The 21,854-nt window shown below is 37.2% G+C and overlaps 1 protein-coding gene across 2 annotated transcripts in view; it reads left to right on the top strand.

The window, feature by feature from the left end:
* The window catches only part of yes1 (YES proto-oncogene 1, Src family tyrosine kinase), a 57,955-nt gene that overhangs the window by 16,922 nt on the left and 19,179 nt on the right, over positions 1 to 21,854 (top strand). For both annotated transcript variants that reach the window (XM_052128872.1, XM_052128871.1), the window contains exons 2-4: positions 1,636 to 1,923; positions 17,939 to 18,038; positions 20,473 to 20,571. In XM_052128872.1, coding sequence (XP_051984832.1) covers positions 1,644 to 1,923; positions 17,939 to 18,038; positions 20,473 to 20,571 — 479 coding nt within the window. In that variant the 5' untranslated portion in view covers positions 1,636 to 1,643. The remainder of the gene's footprint in view (positions 1 to 1,635; positions 1,924 to 17,938; positions 18,039 to 20,472; positions 20,572 to 21,854) is intronic.

Raw genomic sequence — 21,854 nt, 5'->3', positions numbered from 1 at the left:
TCTCATGGCAAACAAACTGATACTACGCTGCAGTGCTATCGTTACAATAATCAAAACAAAGACAGTGTAATTAACCATGTTTTGAAAACCCGTCTCTGTAAAACGTAGTACTTTATAACAGCCAATAAATAGATGACACACTGGGACAACAAGACGCAATGCAGCAGCCATAGACGTTTGTCAGACATGTTATTATATATACAGTTATGAACATGTAATTGGCCCTTGAGTACTCTGCGAGTAATTAGTCGGAGTACTCAAGTAGACAAAATCGTCATCCCTAGTTGTCAAGTTTTGGTGACCGAGCACTGCTGTGGAATTACCGCAAATCCTTTAAAAAGAGTTTTGATTTGGCAAGTAAGAGAAAGCAGATGCTAATACAGTTTTGTGGTATAATTTGAACTTTTCCCCATTGAGAATATGCGTTTAATGTTTTTCCTCTTTTTATGCTCGTTTTAATCCTACTTGTTAAACCTTTCACCATAAAATTAAAAAGTAAAGAACAAACAGTCATCTGTAAACTTTTCAAATCATATTTTGAGCATCCACCTCAGAAAAATAGCAAGTCTGCAACAAAAAAGTCCTAGATTGTAGCCAACTATTGAATAGATAGTTGAAGTTTGTGTGAGAAAGGAATATTGCGATTTATACAAAAGCTTGTTCTTAGTGGCTCGTGCATTCTTGAAGGAAATTGTCTTGATTGTTGCACTAAACAATATAAGTTCTCGTGTTAATGATCTTCTCTCATAGCATTCATAAAGCAAACGTAAAGATTAGGTTTGGAAATCTAATCTTTTTTTTTATGACTTTCGTTTCTGTTTACGGTTCCTGAACGTGCAATTATCCACCGATGGACAGAACAATGATATAATGCACTCTCAGTGTATGTAACAAACAGAAATCTGAAATGATCCCATCATTTGCCAACAGGTTGCTAAGGGGAAGTAAATGCAAAAAGAATTTCAGTTTAGGTGTCTTTAACTACTGTGTACTTAACCATTTAATATGATGTACGTATTATGTACATACATGTTGTTGCATTATAATTACATTTAAAGTACTTGCATTTAATTACATTTGTAGATACACTGTTAACTTTACCCCTAACCCAACCCTGAACACAAAACCTAACTCTAACCCCTTATCCTAACCCTACCCGTACCTCAACCTCCATAGCAATAAATGTGGGAATTTTGCAGAACAACATTTAGTCACACAGTAACGACAAGTACATAGTCTTGTATGTATTTAATGTTAGTACATAGTAGTTAAGGCCAACTAATATAAAGTGTGACCGAATCTTTTAATTTCTTACCATTCTCATCCCTAGTCAGTGTAAGATTTACTCTGAAAAATGACTTAAACTTAAAAACTTTTTAAACTTGGTAGATTAGTTCATGCCGTATGAAACACAACTGTTTGTTTGTTTAGAGGAGTGACTCAGGATCTGTCAAATTCCTGAGATCACAGGGAGTCTCAACAGTTGGATGTGACATCTTTTACCACAACTTCTACAAAAAACATTTGATTGATGCCATAAACTGTTACAATCACTGAGAAAGGTCAAGATTACATTCTTTTGTAAAAATGTAAACAGCCATGTCTGCTAGTAAATATGAACTCCTCTTTTGACAGGCTTGACAATGGGCTGTGTCAAAAGTAAAGAGGACAAGGGTCCTACACAGAAGTACCGACCAGATCCCACCAATCCCACCCCTGGGTCACACATGGGTCTATACGGACCAGACCCCACTCAGATGGGCCAGTCTCCTGCGCTAAAGGGGCCAACAAACAACTACAACAGCCGTGCATCTGGGCTCACCCCATTTGGTGGCTCCTCCTCTGTCATCACACCCTTCGGTGGGGCCTCCTCTTCCTTCTCCACTGTTGCCGTGAGCAACCCCTTCCCCGGTGCCGTCACAGGTGAGTGGACAAACGATAAGGGCTCTACCTGTATCTTTGTGAAGTAGCTTTGTCTGAGGAAACAAGAATTCCTGAGAAATGGTATCAGATGTTTGATACCATGGCTGGCCTCATGGATCACAGGCTTTGTAAGACCTAGGGCCCTACACAAATTATGTGAATGGAAAACAGCTCTTTTTTGCTGTATCTTTCTTAAAGGGATAGTTCAGTTAAACATGAAAATCTGACATTTTCTCTCCGAAATGATCATTCACTCTTCCTCATGTTTTCCAAGCCCGTGTGACTTTCTTCCATGCAACACAAAAGGAGATGTTAGACAGAATGTTCATGAAGTCTCCTATCCATTTCACTGCATCTTTTTTCCATATGAAAGTGAATGGTGAGTCTTCCAAAAAGTTATTGGATGAACTATCCCTTTAAATGCCTTGGATAAAAACACAGCAATTGAAGTGTGTATATTTGAACTAGTTTCAAATTAAAAATGAAATCTACCCTGACTGAGGTCCATAGCTCATTCAAAAGCTCATGGACCTTGGGTCACCGTAAGGAGAAAGGTTGTTTTTGGTGTTTGGTTGCTTGCAGATGGTAAGTACTTTTATGGAACGATAAGAGTTTATTGAAGCCAGATGTTATGTAAATGAGACCCCTGAAACAATATTTCCAGTATGTTTCATTCAAACAGAGTTACAAACTACAGTTGGAGTTCTAGTCCTTAATAAAAGAGAGTCGAACTAATGTGATTTATTCCTCTTTGTTCATTGAGAAAGTATCCATTGCTTCAGGCAGTGCAGTGAAGAGACCTCTTTATACCAGTTATGTCTTTCTCTCCCTGACTCTGAGGGGCTGGATATTAATGCAGTATGTGTCTACACCAGAAAACAGAAATAAGTAGATCTTTGTCTGCACTCTGTAAATTGTCATTTTTATCAGTCGGGTTCTTAATTGTGTGATTAATACACCATCTCCTGTCACATGACAACCGCTGCTTACAGACCTTCTTTTATAGACAGCATTTGATCTGATAGCCCTCGGTTAAAAGCTAAATCCAGTCTGGCCTGATGGAAATCGTCTCCAGGGAAAATCTGGAGAATTTTATCAATGCCAGACAAGTTGTTGTCAATGTCAGTGAGTGGGTAGAGAACAGAGTCAGTGAGTCGCATGATTTTCATGACTTTTGTTTGTGTTAACAGTTCTCGAAAATGCAATTTTCCACCGACAGTTCTGATTGTGATTTCTGCAGTGCCATTCAGTGGCAGTGATGCCAACCTACTAAATCAAACATCATAAAGCAAGCAGTGCAACCAGTATATTACAGTTTCCCAAAGGAATGACTCAAATGAGCCAGTTCTTTTGAATCTACAGTGTGAAACAAACAGTGACCAGTGTAGACTGATTCCCAAATAAATTATTTTTATGAGCCGGTATTATTAGTGAATCAAAAACACTTACACATCAGTTAGAGCTGGTACTGACTTAATGTCACTGACCTGCAAGTTATGACTACTGTCATGTACAATTTAAAATGGAACAAGAACTGTTACTGTTTTATGAAATGTTGTGATTAAGTCTTGTGAAACATAAGTCAGGCAGTAATTGTTTATATGATGATGTGTAATAGTAATTAAAGATACACATTATGAGTTTTTATATAAATCAGTAGATTATAAAATAAATCAATGAATGGAGTATCATCACTAGAGATAGTTTGAGATTTTGATGGTTAGATTACTGTCTGAGAAAACATTTTGGTTAACCGTTTTTATGATTATTTGCTTTTTTTTTTTTTATGCACAGAGGCAAAAAAAGACATATCACACTTGAACATGTTTAGTGGATGCATTTTTTAGGGATAATTGGACTCCAAGTCCAATAAAGTCACACTCTTAAGTCACAATAAATTAATAGGAGGTATATAATAAGAAAACACCAATGTAGGGCACAACACCGCTTATCTGCATTCCCGGTTGCAAAATGATGCACTTTAATGTAACCGGAGTGCTTGGAGTGCATAACTGTAAGATTATCGTGGGAGCACAACATTTAGTTCACGTCATCCAACAGTTTTTTTTTTCTTCTGCAACAGTCTGTGAGACACCCGCTATAAAGAATTGTCAACAGACTCCATAAAAATACTGTCTAATCTCTCCACAACACCTCACAAATAAACCTGTGGACTATACATAATAACAGGAACATTGCTTAAAGCAGGCTATTTAAAGTCCAATAATGAATCAAATTGACATTTATTGTTGAAAGCGGAGAAGTTGTAACTGAAACAATGCTGTAAATAATGAGGATTATTTAAGATGCAATATTAACTACAGCTCACATAAACATTACAAAAAGTTGTATCTCTCAATTCATGATTTTTAAATCACCATAGCTAACTCACTAGTTGGTTGAGGTGACTACTGGAACAACCTGTCCCATTGTAGGATGCATATTTTTAGGCTGTATATGACTTCTGTCTGCATGGTTTCCATCCGTGATCTTCAGTTAGTCATTTAAATGCTTCCAAACGTCGATTTAAGTTGCTTTGTCTTTGGATATGAGTCTGGTATATCTAATTCCTCTGTCCTATTTTGGAGTTTTTGTGTAAGCCCAAGTGTCACGTGAATTGAAAGTTCATGGTCAGTCTGCGACACCTGGCCAAGCACCACATGGACACCGTCCATAACCATAGCAACAGCTGCCCTAACACCCAGGCACCAGCAAAAGAGATGGGCTTACACAGCTAAAAAACTCTTTTATCATGTATATCTATACATTATTTAGAAATAATGCAAAACACGTTTTTTTAGATATTACTTGAAATAACACGTTTATATCTTTTTTTTAAATGTATAGTTCGTACCAATTATTGGATTGCATTAATGCTCCTAAAATGTGTATGCTAGCCTTTTGCAGGAATCCTAATTTGTTATATTTGCTGTCGATATCTGAAATGATCTCATCTGGCAACAGACTGCTTAAGGCAGTATATGCCATAAGAATCACATTTGTTATTTTCCAAATATTTGTTCCTTTAAATTAAGAATCATTAGTATAACCGTTCAGGAATCAGAATCATTCAAGTTTTCAAGGTTCCCATCCCTACTGTGTAGAGTTGGAGTACTCGAGTTGGGACTCAGACTCGAGTTTGAGTCACAAGTCCAATTTTAATGGACTTGGACTTGTCACGGGCTCGGATGCATTTTTACATGGACTTGACTCGGACTCGAGCATTTGGGACTTTTTTTTTTCCAGAGTCCAGCAGAGTCCATGGCAAATTACGAAACAGAAATAAATGAACACATCTCTGTCTGCATGCAGCTGTAGCATCCCCTAATGTCGTCGAGGTAGCCAGAGTTGTTTCACCACATTGAGCAAACACGCACGTGCAGAGCGGCACACTCATCAGTCTTCCAATACGCTTGATTGTTACTATGGAGACTACTGTATAACATCAATTACCGAGGTGTCTGGCATGATGAACACAAAGACAGGTATGTAGACAATATACTAGAAACTAAACAAGGCAGTTTCACACAGCACAGGACCAGACAACTGGTAATATCGCACATGCAGTGCTTGAAGTGGGTGGGTGCTCACCGGTATACAGTACCTGCACTTTAAAATTTTGTCTACTGAGTACCTGCAGTTTTTCTTGCATACCACCACTACTCAAGAGACTCCCGGTACGATTTAATATTTTTATTTAATGTAAGTTGTTGATGCGATGAGGCCCACCAATCACTTTTATCTGACCTTCCAAATGATTTTGCTAAAATTGCGGTAAACATCCGAGCGAGCTCTGCACAAAACTCAGCGGTGAGTTTGTCAACATGTGCAACATCATCTGTGCTTTTACATAGACTAATAATCAAAATAAATATTTTGCAACATTGAAGCAGATCCACAAAGCCTGAATGTAAACCAAAGGAGAGTTGTCAGATTTTAAAAATTTGATCTTTAGGGGAAAAGCCAACGCTAGGTTTCCCGATAATCAGGCCCCGATTAAGAATTCAGAGGCCCCTGGGCACAATGTCTTGTAGGGCCCCCCACCCCACCCCACCCACACAATCAAGCTTTTGAATTTTTGGATACTATTTGCTGGTAACACCCACTGACGTGCGGTCTGGGTAGGCAAACTAGGCACTGCCTACCCTGCCAAAATTCAAAAATAAAATGTTTATTAAATAATAAACTTGTATTTATATTTTTACTTTTTATTCTTGTGATTTATATATGCAATATGTGTGTTATTCCAATTGTTTAGACGTTATGATGACAAATGTAGCAGTTACGCATAATCAACTAAAAACAAATGGTAGAATAAGCAGTGCTTCTACGGTCCATTCGTTGCAGACAAGCGGAAATCCCATGTTGCGCATGCGCACTTCTATCCTGTATTCTTTAACACGTACGGCAAAAAGTACAAATCTGCTGTGCCTTTTGACGTAAATATGTTATGCCCGTAATCATCTCCGTTACGTGTCAGACATGGACCAATTAAAATCAAGATATTCCTGGACATTTGCGTAGCTAACGTCATTACACCACAGCTAGCGTAGCCATGCCTAATCCCCGCCAAATTCAAAATCAAAATGACAGCACCGGCTGTAATCACGGAATTAAGAAATTTTTCCAAGCTCGATTTTAATTCCAAATATGAGTTAATTGCAAGAGGGAGGTCTACGCCAGCCTTAGATGGACTAGTACAGCAAAAGGGCCCAAAAATTATCCGATCATTTCAAACTGATTGGTATGTAAGAAATTGGCTATGTGGCTGTGCGCTTGTGTGTGTGCGTGAGAGTGAGAGTGAGAGTACACTATATACATCCTGATTTGTACATTTCTTGATATGCCGCGCTTGTGCGTAACGTTCACTGTTTACGCGCTTGTGTGTGTGTGTGCGTGAGAGAGAGTGAGAGAGTACACACTATATACATCCTGATTTGTACATTTCGTGATATGCTTGTGCCTAACGTTCACTGTTTACGCGCTTGTGTGTGTGTGTGCGTGAGAGAGAGAGAGTACACACTATATACATCCTGATTTGTACATTTCGTGATATGCTGCGCTTGTGCGTAACGTTCACTGTTATTACGTATATTATCTTAAACAATCAGGTAATCTGGCTTTCATAACTCAGTGCCTAGCCTCTTTAAGACATCACCGCACGTCACTGGTAACACCTATAGCGAGCAACTAGCTGGCATATGCAAGCACATGGTGCCTCACCTTTACCAATCCAGTTATATGAATCAAATTCTTCCATAATTAACACACAAACACGTACACACACCCATTAATGTAGCTTTCCTGTCTGTCTCTCTCTTCCTCTCCTGTCCTCTACTCCTCGGCTCTACAGGGGCTGCCGCTCTTTGTCTCTCTCCCCCTCTCTTCTTCCTGTGACGAAAAGGATGCAAACAGTATAGGTCATCTTAACTCAACTTTTTTACTCTTCTTTATACTCTCTCTTCTTTATACTAAAAAAATTCTGCACTTATGTATTTAGCACTTTATTATTCATGGCCCCTAATGGCACTTTGTTTGATGATTGAATGATAGTGAAATGGTAGTAGACACATTACAAGATGCTGTAAGTATTATGGTATAATATTGGTTGCTTACAATACAAATTACAATTGCTGGTGTATGACCTGTCCAACTATTGTCAAATGTACTACATGTAAGTCGCTTTGGATAAAAGCATCTGCCAAATGCCCTAAATGTAAATGTAAATCAAATGTAAAATAAAGCAGCTTGTTTTTGTTTTTTTTGATAATACTATATTTCATGTAAGTTGTTCTCTCTCTCTCTCACACACACACACACACACACACACACACACACACACACAATACCTCCTCCTCTCCTCAGGGTCTGTCTGCCTGTCTCATGCTCTCCTCCTCTCCTCAGGGGCTGTCTGTCTGTCTGTCTTTCTCCTCCTCTCCTCGGGGGCTGTCTGTCTCATCCTCTCCTCCTCTCCTCAGGGTCTGTCTGTCTGTCTGTCTGTCTGTCTCCTCCTCTCCTCAGGGTCTGTATGTCTGTCTGTCTTTCTTTCTCCTCCTCTCCTCACTTTTTTGTCTGTCTGTCTTTCTCCTCCTCTCCTCACTTTTTTGTCTGTCTGTCTGTCTGTCTGTCTCTCCTCCTCTCCTCTCTCCGGCTGCCCTTAAAAAGACTTCTTCCTGGCTTTCCTGTTAGCAAAAATTGTGAATAAAATGTTGTATTTTGTATTAGTGATCATAATTTGCGCATGCAACAAAGAGGATGTAGCAGGTGACGCGTGCATTTATTGACGTCTTTTCTGAGTCGATCTCATTTGAGTGTATTCGGCAATGCTTATAACGTGTAATTAAACACGTTGAGTTTATATTCTGGGCTCATCAGATAGTATTATTAGTATGATTTTTACTGTCTGTTAATAACACTGTCCGTCTCTTTATGTTAAGGTTTGTATTAATTATGCCAGAGGGCAGAATAAGACAGGGAATTAAAGAATGCATTGTAGTTATGTTGTGACCTACTGTTTTCATAACACTGGATATTCTGCTAATTCATACTTTTCTAAAACGTTGCATAATGGCAATTAACTTATTTAGCTATTACACTAGTGCTAGTTTTGTTGCCAGTGTTGCTCAAATGCACACGTACGTGTCACCACCAGCAGTAAGTACCTGCATGTGTTGGGAAAAGTGAGAAGAGCGAGTTCGGCAAAAGGCGGATTCGAACTCTGGCCGAATGCGTCAAAAGCTACCATCATGCACCTCACGCCTTACGCTACAGTAGTTATTTTGTGTCGAGCGTCTTTTTGCTAAAAAGACAGGCACCGGGCCGGCACGTAGTGCAAATATACGCTCCGTTTTCGGAAATGAAAAAAAACAATTTTAAAAAATAAATAAATCTTCCCCTCGCTTGGGCCCCAAGTGCATGGGCCCCTGGGCCCGTGCCCATAATGCCCATTAGGTAATCCGGGCCTGCCGATAATGTTGCAACTTATGTCTGTATGATCATCTTTACTGATGTTTTACATTATTTTTTACGATAGAGTAACGGCTGTTTCCCATACCAGCACATAGATTGCTCATTATAAAGCTGAACTTAAGTGCTTCGTTACGGGAGCTGTCCAGTCCAAATTTGCTGATTGCTAAGGCAAATATATCCAGGAGTTTGTCTTCTCAAACTGAAAATAACGTGGAAATACTAACAAGCATGGAAGTTGTTTGTAACCTTGTCGAGGTGCCAAAATGTATTAAATAAAAAATGACGGCTTTGGTAAGACAGGGTTCCAGATGTTTGCTCAGCTTCTAGAGATTAATAAATGTGACGCAAGGAGTACATGTAATGTGAATGTACCAGATGAGCATCACATCATAATAAGGGGATCTCACGTAGCTTGTTTTGTTTCTTTGGCTGGAAACTGAACAGATGCACAAAGAACAGGATTAAAATGACGGACATCAGTACTGATCTACTCATAGGTCTTTCTAAACAGAATGAAGGGAATCTCTCTTTGCACACTCACTTTAAACTCCTTTGATAAACGTATTTTCTAAAATGTTAAACAGCAGGGTCACTTTACTCGCATATGTCTAAAGAAATCTGTTAAAGAAATCTGTTAAATAAGACAATCTTTCTATTGCTATGATTATCAAATAAGGCCAATAAATCATTGTACGGTTTTATTTGTTATGTAAATTTAGATTTGTCTTTAGACCTAATTTAGACCTATCTTGTTGCATGCACAGACTGTGGACACTGCAGCTGATTTCAATGTGATTTTTTTTTCTCACACCTTTTTATCCTCTAAAACAGTACATTGGCATTCCCATTATCAAAATATATTAATATAATTTATTCAATGTCCCTTTTTCTCTGATAAACTGTGAAAGATACAGTTAAGTTGCACTTAATGGACTTAAAGAGTGGTACAAAGCTCTTGTTAATTTACAAACTTTTTTACAAAGATAACAATGCTTTTGGGAAATGCACCATAGAGATCAAGACCTACTTAAATGCTACTAACATTCTTCTTAGTGCTTCGGGAAACCCAGCAAACACCTGTGAAAAGCAAGAGGCCTGAAAAGTTGTATTTATTTCTGCGGCCATTTCATTTTTCAATGTGTAACAGGGTCAGAAAGGTGCTTCAACATGCTTTACTTAATTTTGTGTATGACCCTTTAATTATATTTAAGAGCACTCTCCACCCATTGGCTGGTGCTGTGTATTGAACTGGTTCCGGCTGGATCATTAAGATTTGCACCAGCCGAGAGAGTGGTTTTGGTGGGTGAGTGCTGCCCGGAAAAAATATTTACATTTTATTTTATCTTATTTTTGGGGGGTTAACATCGACATGTATTTTGTTTTGTCATGTATGAAAGTGAATTGTATGCTCTCTCCTCAAGCTACCATGTTTTATGTGTAGTAATGTTTGATTTGATGTTCATCCTCATTACACAACATGCGTGAGCATAATTTTTGGGAGTGACCGCCACTTTTCAATGTGTTTATACAGATACAGCCTTTATATTTTAAATAATATGTGTAATTATTGTATACCTTATAACTATATTATTCATACATTAAGATTTGCGCCAGCCGAGAGAGTGGTTGTGGTGGAACATGCGTGAGCATGTTTTAACAGAACAAAATCCACCAAAGGCATGAGATGGTGTCAATCGAGTGCTTTATTCAACACAATGCAGTGACAGCCCCATTACAATTCAGGGCTCGACAATAAGGACTGCCCGATGGCCCAGGGCCAGTGTGAGAGAGATTCGGGCCTGTTGCTAGAACTGTCACTTGCCCGATCGGGCCAGTGCTGCATTTATAATATTAGTGCAGGGAAACAACAAGTGAGAGAGCACAACAATTACACTGAGCAAACAAAGTATTCTAACCTACGAGTGAGCACGATTCTATTTAGCTCACACAGATGCACAAGCGCATAATATACTGGAAGCGTCAAGGCACAGTCGTGTGCACACACAAGATTGTGCAGACACCGAGTGCACTCTCCTAGCACTGTCCTCGCTCTTTTCCAAGAGTCTAAGCAGCAGCTATTACCAATGTGTAGAAAATGGAAGGAAAAAAACCCACTTCATGAATTTCGTAGAGGGATTGCACGTTTTACGCAACATTAAGTATCCCTGCACATTCTGTGTTCACAGTGCGCGAAATCCCCACATTTTTTGTTTTTACATGTTGGTGAAAAGCAGTAATCCCCACATTGGAACACAAAAAAATCAAGTTTCATTCTATAGGACTGAACATCCATGTCTCTCTGTGCATAATGTCTCATCATCATCATCTCTCACTCTCTGTGCAGCATAGACTGTTTAACATGATATGCTCTCGTAAAGGGACAGAGTGCTAGTTTTATTCCCACTGTAAACATTTTTTTATAATAATCTCATTAATTTTAGAGATGAAGCACAAATGATACGTAATAAACTTAGTTAAACCCCAGTTATACATGTGTCTGGAAATCACGAGCTGCTCAATATTCAAAATGTAAGTATACATTTAATATTCATATGTGTATTACATTCAGCCAATAATCACATCTTTAACTCTGTGATTAAATCTTTGATCCTGTTTTTGAATACACTACACATGACCAAAAGTTGCATGACTGAATGGGTGACAGAAAACCCATCATCTGCACAACTGAACTCTTTGCTTAAAAGCACATGTGTAAATGGCAGGATTGCTGAGGTTAATGTGATGTATTTATGAATTATATCTTTAAAGGGCTTAAATGGGATTACATAAGGCATAAATCATATCTTGCAAATTAAAAATGTGATTCAGTTTGGGGGGACATTGTCTTAAAAACATAAAAAAATAAATAAACAATTATTATTATCTTTGGACACATTTTTAAAGCCATGATGGTAAAAACAGCTATTTATCATTTTTGTGTTGGGCCAGTGAAAATTTTGGCAGGGCCAGTAAAAATCTGAAGCATTGACCCGACCAGGCCAGTAGCAAAAATCCTTAGCATTGAGCCCTGCAATTGCATCAATATAACTTAAGATACATTTCTAATAATAAACTTAATAATTGTTAAAAAAATTGTAATTATTGTTTTTGTACATATTGTTTGGTAAATGAGCGAGTATTGACTCATAAAGGCTGAGGAAAGGGGCGTGCCTCATTATATTTATGATGAAATTAGGAACAGAATAGAGGTCCACCAAAGTCCATTCATTTGGAAATTTCTGGCCTCGCCCCTGAAGCGAGGCCCACTTTATTGTTCTTTATCATATATATTATAACTTTATGATTTAGCTGTGCAGCAATTGTAGTAATTGGACAGACCACATGTTTTTAGGAACTTAAGTTAGCTCTCTGATCTGATTGTTCACCTTATGAACTAATGCACATTGTAACGCATTTGGGCCTGCTCAAGCAATGTCAATACTAATTAATGCACATTTTGATGCATTTGGACCCGCTCAAGTGTCAAGCTGAAGTAAATCAGACAATGTCACATTCAGACAGCCACACTGCACTTTTTACATAGTACAAGCACTTAAATTTTGAGATGTGTGGATTGTATTTTAAATTTTAGGTTCCAATGTTGTGAATTTTGTGTTAAAATGTTTCCCTGACATGCCAAATAATTTCATAATTAACATACAATATGAAATTAAATTAAATGAATAGAATAGGCTACATGGAATGTATATATTAAAAAAGCTAAAATGTGGTTAAATTGTGAAAAACTAAATATAAAATAAAATATACATTTTCACAAACTATATATAAATATTAGAGATGCAGCGATCGACCGGCCAGGGACCGGAATTAGCCGATTTTCCGCATGTTCGGCCGGACTGGTGACCGGCCGGTCAGCCTCACGTCTTTCCGATTCCAAGCCGGTCCATTTTATATAACGTCACAGATGCATGTAAACATGTCATTGGCGTGGAAGATCTTCACTGTGTGAGTGAACAATACATAAAGTTCGAAATGTGTAATAATTGTAAGGCCAAAGTAAACCGTGGGGGAACCACCACAATAACTTTCGGATCAACAAACCTAATTAGACATTTAAAACACCATCACCCAGCTGAAAATGCCCATTTTAAAAAAGAAGCTAAAAAGTGAAAGCGGCTAAAGCTAGCCAGAGCTCAGAGCCAGCCACAAGTCAGCAGCCTCTCCTATCTTTCCTTGGTATGAGCAGCGAAAATACCAAAGCAATGAGGAAAATTATGGAATTCATGGCCCTGGATGACTACCTGTTCTCCATAGTTGAGGACAGAGGGATTAGAAATCTGATACATTTCCTCGATACAGAGTATGAGGTACTTTCCGACGTCACGTTGCCTGAGTTGTTTAATCTCGTGTCATGTAACACACGCAGCCTGTTATCTGTCAACATTTGGGTACACAAATCCGAGAGAGGGGAAGGGGGGTGCTGGATGGCAGAGACAGGCTAAATACTATAGACATTGTGCCATTGTGATTTAATGTGCTGAGTAATGTAATTTTTCCCACCGTGTCCAATATTAAAATCAGTGCGACACACATTGCAAAAGGCGTGGGCATTGTCGGTATGGCTTCGGGATATGAAATTCAATTCTTCCATCCAGCTGTTGTTAAATGTACATGTATATTTTGTCTTTTTCACCGGAGCACCAGCTGAGTCTTCTCCTCCCCTCTACCAGTGATGCTTGATTTAACATCCCGCGTCTACTGCCTGCACAGATATCAACAGCGCAAATGGGTTGTAGGTTGCCAGATTGAGGTCACAAATGATTTGTAATGTGTATGATGTGTCGATTGTGAGTAGGATGCGTTTCATTCAAGATCTGGCAACTGGACCACCTTGGAATAATATATTGATGTGATTATTCATATAACGTGGTTTGGGCCATACAAGAGTTTTTTTTGGAGAAATAACAAAACGGGAGACTCCCGGGAAAAACGGGAGTGTTGACAGGTATGGTTACAAGCCGTTCCCGAAGCATCTAACGTAAGTTGAGCGTATTGGACACTTCAGTTTTTCAGATCTTTGGAATTGTTTTGTTAGACGAGTAATAAAGAGAAAAAGGTCCATTTATAAAAATAGTGTGAAATGACATCTGTTATATAAAGCAACTCATTTGCAGTTAATTGTTATTTCTACCTCTTTCCAGTCACAGAGCACATTATTTTGAGAGTTGGTTAAGTGAGAGAAGATCCTGTAACTTAGCAGTTTGGGGGAAATTGTAATGTTTAATAATTTATTTTATTATGAAAATAAAATATAGCATTGAAGAAAGGTAGATTTTGTTTGTATATGTGGTCAATAATAGTTTTTAGAAAGAAAATCGGAATCGGAAAAAATCTGTATCGGCAGGTCACACTTGCAAAAAATCGGAAATCGGAATCGGCCAAGAAAATTGCAATTGGTGCATCTCTAATATATATATATATATATATATATATATATATATATATATATATATATATATATAGAGATGATATAGAGCACTTCACTGTATATATATATACAGTGAAGTGCAGAAGATTGCATACCCTTTTGTTTTAGGCCTTTAAGTTTTCACACCACTTTTAAAATGTATATAAATATAAGCGATAAAAGATTATATATTTTATGTTGTACGGCACTTCAAAAGCTACATTACAACAATATTTACTGTAATTTACACAAATCATCCTGTTCAAATGTTTGCATCCCCTTGGTTCTTGTATTGCACTCTTGAGCATCAATTAATGTTTGCACCTTTTGTAATAGTTGTATGAGTCCCTTAGTGAAAAAAGCTGAATGTCTTTATCATATGGTCACTGTTGGGATGAACTCAAATGTGCAGAAGATGCTGGGAAGCCAAAGAAAAGTACAGCTCAGGACAAAGCAGGGACTCATGAACTATCATTACACAAACAGTCATTAATCATCACGAAAGCAACACACCATATTTAAGAGTTTGCTCTTGTGCCAGTAGCTCTAAAGCTTGCATTCAGTCTGCCTCATAAATGCACACAGGAGATCAAAGGTCGGTCAAGAGTTTCACTTAATTATTAATCAGATTTCAGTTTGTTTCTCAGCAAACCTTATAATTTCCCTTCAGAACAAGGTATGAGTTGCAAACAATAATTGATAAGACTTCTGAATATACTATTATACTATTGTGTCCATTTGAAGCTTGAAGTGTTGATCACATAAACTGCCATTGAATGCCATACTGTAACTGAGCTCAAACATTTTTCACAATTTCTTCCTTTTGTGTGAAGAAAAAAAAAAGTAATATGGGGTTATAACAACACATGGGTGAGAAAACAATGACTGAATTTTCATTTTTGGGTGAACTAATCCTTTTAGAACCAAAGGAATGTCCACTTTTAAACAGGATATTTGGTTAAATTCAGTTATTTTATTTTTTTACGATAACACACGGACGTATCAGGGTTTTAGATGCACGAGCAGTGCGTAGATCTGCCTCACATTGTGCCGTTTTCTGCTAATTAACTAGACAATCATGTCCTTGATAAATGGCTCTAATATTATCAGTGGGCTTTTCCAGTGTTTTCAGATGTAGCATTTGCAGTCGTGAGATTAACTTCTCAGAGAGTGCTAATTACTGTGTTCACTCATTATTTTCCCAAAAGAAAAGAAAGAAATCTCAGTGTAGACTATTTTTTCTTTATAGGGATCGTTTTAGAAAAAAACTAAACTAAATTGAAAGGACAAATTGAAAATGAAGTAGAAATAAAAACTTAATTAAAATTTGAAATAAAATAACCCTGGCTGTAAAGACTAATGCAGCTTTCACTTTCTTTAGCCTATGTTTGAAGTCATATGCTTTCATTCGGAAACCATTTTTAAATTTGTTCAGCAGGATACTAATAATAAAATAAATAAATAATATATATATATATATATATATATATATATATATATATATATATATATATATATATATATATATATATATATATATATATATATTAATGCAACAGAGGTGTTTTTGTTAAAGGGTAACTAAACACCTGCTCAGAGTCTGACTCCACCCACTAGAAATATATTGTAATATTTCTAATATTATCTATACTGACATTAATTGACAGCTGCTGTCAGACTCTGTTATTATTATTCCTCACACGGTCGCAAGACGACATGTACATGAATCTGGCGTGGTGAGCTGGAACCTGCTTACGTCAGCTGTCACCGCTTACGTCACGAAGTACTGCAACAGCCAATAGGAAAATTCAACTGCAGTAGCCACCGTTCAACCTGAAGAGGGCAGCACTCAGACGTTTTTACACCATATATTGTAGAATTAAAACACATTATACACAAATGTCAAAAAAATTACTTGAATCAATGACCAGTACTAATAAAGCCTCATTCTTACAGATCATTAACTAAAAAAAGTTGGTTTAGGGTTTAGTTACCCTTTAAATTTATGTTTACAATAATGTTTTCTTAATTGTGAATTTTAAAATTAGCTTAAATTATTGATGTTGAGTTTTTGGTTACAATTAGAATTCATTCAGATTCATGAACAGATTACTTTGGACTCGACTCAGACTCGATTGTTATAATCTTGACTCGGACTCGATTAAGGTAGACTTGAACCCAACACTACTACCCAGCACACTGTTGGTTCCAGTCTCCCATGAAGCCATATTCACATACCTGTCATAATCTTATGTTATTACTATGGCTGTTGATTTAACATATTACATATTATTAAATATATTACGCAATTAATCACAATGACACCGGACCGTAATAAGGAAGATTCCTGAGAAATGCAAGCTTGTAGTACCGCCTGTTTACTTCAGAGGGCAGTAAGTGAAATTTCAGCTGTATGGCACCACGCAGTTTAAACCGTGAACAAAACAACCCTTCAGCAGGCAGCACAACACAAACATGTGTTACTTTCTTGCGTTCAAAACACTCGATGGAGCGCAAATTCAAACTAAGGGATCTCAAGATGTGTTCAAAGTATTAAACTATAGTTAACTTGTGACCTAAAAATGTAATGTTTATGACGCAACGCACCCGAGACAATATAATAAATCTCGAACTGATTGACAAATTCGCTTGCGAAATGAATTGCTGTGAACTGTATGCCAATGATTGACTTATGATCAATAATATGGTAGTAAACAATACATTGTATTCTAAAGCTGCATTTTGTATTGTCTTATCAATGATTAAATCTTCTGCAACAAGAATGTAATGCATTTTAATTATCTGAATATTTTTTTATTTTATATATATATATTTAATATCTCATTTTTAAATATTTAAAGATAACTATGTATAATTATTTCATCATTACATATTGAATTATTGTTATATGAGGGGCTTTCTCAGCAAATATTTATATGCTATTAATCGGGACGGCATGTAATTAAACATTTGAATCGATTGACAGCCCTAGTTAGTACCCATCAGCGACACTTCAAGTCATCGACAGGTCAAGCCTTATACAGTTTAATAGCCAAACAGAGAATTGACAACACTCACACAAGTGTTATAGCCATTAGACTTGGCAGATCTGTGTGTGGCATAACGGATGTAATCAGTAGGATGGCCCTCTGTTCTTCACTAATGGATAATATGGTCTCACAGGCCTGCTTAGATTTAATCCTACCCACTCCTTTGCCCCCTCCTCTCATTTAAAACCATCTCAGCTCTGCCGTATTTCTGCTTCCTGTCAAACCTGACCAGCCTTTGCCATCCATAAACCAGGCTGGTGAAAAACCCATTGTTTATGTAGTCAAGACAAAGAGAAGGCTGACTAATGATAACTGACTGCACAGACAACTGAGCCGGTAACAAAATCAATGGATGCTCCATTCAGCATGTCAGTTAATGCTTAAATAAACTCTATTTTGTAGCTAAAATAGAATCGGATGCTTTAATTTTGAATGCAAAATTAGGTTACCTGGCACACTGCTCAATGCATCAGCTGCTAACTAGCTATTAGTCTGTGAATCTTTTTTTTCTTCTTTTTTTGCTTTTATACAACTGGTGCACATTCAACCTGAATTGATTTTCTTGCAGGTGGTGTAACTTTCTTTGTGGCCTTATATGATTATGAAGCCAGGACATCAGATGATCTCTCCTTCAAGAAAGGCGACAGATTTCAGATCATTAACAACACGTAAGTTCTTCAACCCAGGGTGGCACTGGTTAAGTGTGTCATCTCGTGGTAGTAGATTAGATGATCCAGCTGCAAGAATTTAATTGTGCTGGATTTATGATCTTCTTTTTTTTTTTTAATCCATCATTGTATTTCAAGCTCATTGTTGGCAAAATCTGTCTGGGTTACTGCATGTCCATAATGGGCCATCTGTTCAACCACCAGCCATGTTTAGCTCTCTGTTAAACACTCAAATTCTACTCTTGTCTAAGACTGTGGGGCAGGTTTGAGCCTTATGACCAGGGTCTAAAATTTAACAGGGTTTGGGATAAAAATGCCACCAAAGTGACAATAACTGCCCCTGAAATTCAAAACATGGTTGCAAAAATGCCTTGTAACTTTTTTATTTTATTTGTTACATTGGATATAATTCTTAATTCAATTTAAGTTACAGGTATACATGTTATGACCATTTATGATAAACAGTAGATTTAAACACACAGTGTACCCTCATAAATGTAAAAATGCACCTGAAAATCAAATCCAGGTAGCAGATATTGACCCCAAAATTAAAATTGTGTAATTTACTCTCCATGTTGTTCCAAACCTGTATGACTTACTAAGTCTCAGTCACCATTCAGTTTTATTGTATGAAAAAAGATGCAATGAGAGTCAATGGTGACTGTTGTTAATATTCTGCTTAAAGGGATGTTCACCCAAATATGACAATTCTCCCATCTTTTACTGTCCCTCATGTCATCCCATATGTGTGACTTTGCTGAACACAAACAAAGATTTTTAGAAGAATATTTCAGCTCTGTTGGTACTCACAATGCAATTAATTGTGACCAAAAATGGGAAGCTCTAAAAAGCACAAAGGCAGAATAAAAGTAATGCATAGAACTCCAGAAGTTTAATCTTTATTCAGAACTGTTATGATAGGTGTGAGTGAGAACAGACCAAAATACTGTATAACTCCTTTTTCTCTCTAAATCTTGAAATCAGTCGCAAATTTTCGTCTCACTTTTGTTCTTGCTAAGCAAATCCAATTTATATTGGGCAGAAACTTCGGTCACCTGAACAGAATGTACATTGTGTGCGTGTGTGTGTGTGTGTGTGTGTGTATATATATATATATATATATATATATATATATATACACATATAAATAATATTATTATTATAATTATTAAAATGCCACATTTTTTGTTGGTGGGTGCCAATACCAGTGAAAGTTCACAATTCTTGATATTTGAATTTCAATACCACAATAAAAATGAATAATCTACTGTTATGCTATTGAACACACTCCTTTATTTAAACAAAATCACACTCCTTAAAAAGTTAAGGATTAATGTAGATGTTTATCAAGTAAGCACTGCTTCTTGTTTTATTATTATTATTTAGTCTTAGTAAAGAAGTATTCTATGTATTAAATAAAGGAAGAACATAGCAGGCTAATAATAACAAATAGGCTAAATAAAGAGCACTCAGTGGCTTTCTTTTATATGTTGTTTGATTAATATTAATAACCTAGATGGGCAAATATTTTAGGCTGCATTAGTGCATTTAGAATGTAAAGTTTATGCACTGGCCCGATATTTTGACACATGCCTGATTTGTTGCACCTGTTTGCATTCACGTTAGACATAAGCGACTGTTTATGTTAATCACTCATGGGATGGCACGCAGCTGCATTCACAAGTTTTGAAGCTTCAGAGATTTGACACCATTCTCTTGCAATGTATGGAGCTACAGAGCTGAGATATTTTTGTTCTGCAGAAGAATTTAAGTCATAAACATCTAGGATGGCATGTGGGTGAGTCAATGATGAGAGAATTTTCATTTTTGGGTGAACTATTCATGTAACAGTGGACGGCTGTGGCTCAGGTGGTAGAGCGGGTTGGCCACTAATCGGAGGGTTGGCTATTCAATTCCTGACCCACATGACTCCTGAACATGACATGCCGAAGTGTCCTTGTGCAAGACACTGAACCCCAAGTTATCCCAATGGCAGGCTAGTGCCTTGCATGGCAGCTCTGCCATCATTGGTGTGTGTGTGTGTGTGTGTGTGCGAATGGGTGAATGAGTCACAGTGTAAAGTGCTTTGAAAACCACTAAGGTTAAAAATCACTATATACTGTAATTGCAGACCATTTACCATTTAACACCTTTTGTGTTCTTCAAAAAAAAAAAAAAGTAATAAGGGCTTTGAATAACATGAAGGTGAGTAAATGATACAATTTTATATATTTTTTTTTTTTTTGTGTGAACTATCCCTTGTATTTCTTATACACGTCATGACCCTGACATTTTAATCTCAAATACCTCAGATTCCTTAACCTCCCTGCATTTATACTGCTGGCTGATGCTTGTAGCTAAATTTTTGTCAGTTTGTGGTGAAGGACATGAAATAAGGTAGTAAAGTGAGTTGTATCTGTGCTTCGCCCAACAGAGAGGGAGACTGGTGGGAGGCTCGATCCATCAACACGGGGCAGAAGGGCTACATTCCCAGCAATTACGTGGCCCCTGCCGACTCCATCCAAGCCGAAGAGTAAGCAACTTTTCTCCTGTGCTTATTCAATCATCTCATCCTTTTGCACAATTGCATAATTAAGAGAGTGTGATGGTCAGTCACACGTACGCCCAGAGCCCTGGTGCTAACAAACACAGCAACAGATGTATGACTGCCAGACAAAAGGCTCTCTTTCACTTGCTTACTTTCCTTTTCTATTACAGTGTTGCTCTCTTACCCACATTATTTGTCTCACTTGTTCTCTCTTTTTCTATCTTTCTTCCTGGTTCTCTGAACAAACTTTGCTTTTATTCTACATTGTTGTTCTCACATACAGTCTTTAGACACTCCAAGCTTTTGTTTTTCCGGGTTGCTTTTACCAGTGTACTGCTAGCCTTGATTACAATCTACTGACACTCATGATTCTGCCCAAAGACAACCCCTGTGTCTGATACAGTTGAATTTAGAAGTGTACATACACCTTAGATGAATACATTTAAACTCTGTTTTCCACAATTCCTGACATTTAATCGTTGGAAACATTCCCTGTCTTAGCTCAGTTAGGAACACTAGTTTAAGAATGTGAAATGTCAGAACAATAGTAGAGAGAATGATTTATTTCAGCTTTTATTTCTTTCATTTAATTCCCAGTGGGTCAGAAGTTTATCAAATCAAATCACTTTATTGTAACTCATCCAAATACACAAGTGCAATAGTTGGTGAAAGTCTTGGGTGTGGTTCCAAGCAACATAGCAGTCATGACAGTGATGAGACGTATACCAATTTACAATAAACATCAGATCTACACAACACAATTTACATATCTTATATACACATAATTACACAACACAATATAAAAATAATAATATACAATTTACAGTATACAATAAACACAATATAGAATACACATACAATATAAAATACACAGTATACAATAAAAAATATTATATATAAAATATACAGTAGGAATATACAGTATTTATGCATTTGGCAGATGCTTTTATCCAAAGCGACTTACAGTGCACTTATTACAGGGACAATTCCCCTGGAGCAACCTGGAGTTAAGTGCCTTGCTCAAGGACACAATAATGATGGTTGTGGGGATCGAACCAGCGACCTTCTGATCACCAATTATGTGCTTTAGCCCACTACGCCACCACCACTCCAGGTTGTATTGTGCTGTATTGACATTCAGGCTGTCAGTTGCCAGTGTGTTGTTAAGAGAGAATATAATTTATGGCAGTCCAGTGTGAGATTAATAAAGTGCAGTGCTGATATATATTGATTGTGAGAGATCAAGTGTTCAGAAGTCTGATTGCTTG

Source organism: Xyrauchen texanus, chromosome 6 (genome assembly GCF_025860055.1).
Source record: "Xyrauchen texanus isolate HMW12.3.18 chromosome 6, RBS_HiC_50CHRs, whole genome shotgun sequence".
Classification (NCBI taxonomy): domain Eukaryota; kingdom Metazoa; phylum Chordata; class Actinopteri; order Cypriniformes; family Catostomidae; genus Xyrauchen; species Xyrauchen texanus.
Note: the sequence above shows the minus strand (reverse complement) of the source record. Positions and strands in the feature narration are given on the sequence as shown.